Source organism: Hyla sarda, chromosome 1, assembly GCF_029499605.1.
Source record: "Hyla sarda isolate aHylSar1 chromosome 1, aHylSar1.hap1, whole genome shotgun sequence".
Lineage (NCBI taxonomy): Eukaryota > Metazoa > Chordata > Amphibia > Anura > Hylidae > Hyla > Hyla sarda.
Window position 1 is genome coordinate 399,068,455 of NC_079189.1, and position 2,525 is coordinate 399,070,979.

Genomic DNA, 2,525 nt, shown 5'->3' on the forward strand with positions numbered 1-2,525 from the left:
CCATGAAACAGTTGTCACACATGATTGCCTCTGGTGTCCTTGCCTCTTGTTCTCCATGGCCATGTACTTTTAACCATCCCTGAACTTGCTTTGGAATAAAGAATATACTGCATGCAATCCTGGTGAGTGCAGCCTACTTTCTTTACTCACATTCATCATTTTAATTGTATTGACCCAGAGAATAAAGAAAACATGTAATTATTACCGTAAAGTGTACAGCGTGAAAACGAAACCCCCCGAATTTGCTAAATTGGGATTTTTGTTTAAATTTCCTTGCTCAAAAAAAAATTGGGGGTTTACCGTACTTCTTAGGGTAAAATTAGGGTAACCAGTCTGTGGCTGTGTACTTAAGGCCAAAATGGGCTGTGTCCTTAAGGGGTTAATCCTTGCAAAGGATAATAAAGCAGTCATTATGCACATGATGTGGAACTACTCAAAACTACTACATTACTGGAGGACATTTATGAATTTGATTAATTCAGTTTATTATCTCTTCATATCCCTAAATCCATTTATTTGTATTGTGGGATATATAGACTATTGGGGAGATTTATCAAAACCTGTGTAGAGGAAGAGTGGTGCAGTTGCCCAAAGCAACCAATTAGATCACTTCTTTCATTTTTATGGGCTCAGAATCGATCTGATTGGTTGCTATGGGCGACTGCACCATTCTTCTTCTACACAGGTTTTGATAAATCTCCCCATATCCCTATGATTGATTGCATAAATGTAGCAGAAAGCTACATATTATACATAGTAAGAAATCGAGTAGATTAACATTGGCGTGTTTTTTTTGTTTTTGTTTTGCAGAATTGACTTCCATGATGCATTGGATAAGTACACAAGAAAATATATCTATACTATAGAGCTACTTTAAGAAATGTAAAGACCTATGAGAAAATGTATACTGTGGTTAATCATTCTCTTGCCCATATAAACTTGGATAGACTTTAAAATTATACTTAAAATATTGAATTTTCACATATTTAACTTCACATAAACTATGTCCCCATCGGCTCAATAAAATGCTCTGCCACCTGCATCTCACTTGTTCCTTCTCTTTGCCCAGGATGCAGCTGGTAATATATAAATTGTAGGATATCTATATGTTAAGATACAAACAATATCTATTTTGACAGTTATGTTTTGCATAGATCTGTTAATCTTTTGAGCTTCACATTGTATCGTGATGCATGTTACTATGCATGAATTTGTAGGGGGAAGGAGGGTGGGGGAGAATTTGATGCTCTTTATCAAAATTGTTGTATAAAAAAAAATCAATAAATACTCTACTGCCATCTAGTGACAAGTGACAAATCTTTATCTCAGTTTCTGTTACACTCAGACATTGTATTCTATTAGTGTGTGTCTTGCACAGTAATACACGGCAGAGTCCTCAGTCTTCATGTTGGTCATTTGTAGATATAACAGGTTATTATTGTTATTTCTGGAGATTGTGAATCGTCCTTGAACAGAATCATGATAGCTTGTGCCGCCCCCACCGCTACCAATATATGCAACCCACTGTAATTCTCCGCCAGGACGCTGTCTAACCCAGTACATATTAGAGCTACTGAAGGTGAATCCAGAAGCCGTACATGAGGCTCTATAGGAATTCCCGGGCTTTATCACCACTGGGTCTGATGACTGGACAAGTTGCTGAGACTGGACACCTGGAAAATAGAGAGAATAAGGTGACATCCATAGAAACATCTCATCATAGTGATAGTAATATCTTTATTGTAATGTTCTAGTAATGGTCACCTGACAAGCAGGCCAGTGATATAAAGAGGAGCAGGAAAGTCTTCATTGCTGCTAGGTGTAGATGTAGGAGGTGATGTGTGAGCTGGCATCACTGTCTTTATTATGGGGGAGATCTTACACTATAGGAAGTGACGTCACCTCATTTACCTATTATGGGTATATAAACAACTGTTCATTTATCATATACAGTCTGTGCATGATAATCTAAAAGGGTTTAAATGTTTTATTCTTTTTTTTTTACATAAGATGTTTCATGCACTATTTTTGTACAAGTGTTTTTTAGTGACTGAAATCATATCTATATTGATGTTTACACATTGGGGCAGATTTACTATCCAAACGCACCAGAATTCTGTCATAATTTGCTCCAAAAATCTGTCATATAGTATGTGTTTTAAACACTTTTTAGATGCTGTATTTTATGAGAAAGGGGCATGGCTTCTGGGCAAGGAGCCTGGCTTATGTGCACCAACATTTTGGCATATGACTCTACGAACACAAAACAGTGACACCGAGACACATCTTGTGCATTTGAAGAATATGGGGGAGCTTTATCAAAACCTGTGTAGAAGAAGAGTAGTGCAGTTACCCGCACCAACCAATTAAATTGCTTTTTTTTAAAAAGGTTTCTGAAAAATAAAAGAACCAATCCAATTGGTTTCTATAGGCAAATGCACCACTTTTCCTATACACAGGTTTTGATACACCCCCCTCTGTCTAAAGTTTGGATTTTGCATGGTAATTTTTTTTTGGAGTACCAC

At 36.9% G+C, this 2,525-nt stretch overlaps 1 gene segment (V, D, J or C); it reads right to left on the reverse strand.

Annotated features, from left to right (window-relative positions):
* Positions 1-1,341: 1,341 nt before the first annotated feature.
* LOC130364771 (Ig heavy chain V region 6.96-like) lies at positions 1,342-1,810 on the reverse strand. The segment is given in 2 exon segments: positions 1,342-1,673; positions 1,765-1,810. Coding segments are annotated over 2 exon segments (378 nt in total).
* Between the last annotated feature and the right edge of the window lie 715 nt (positions 1,811-2,525).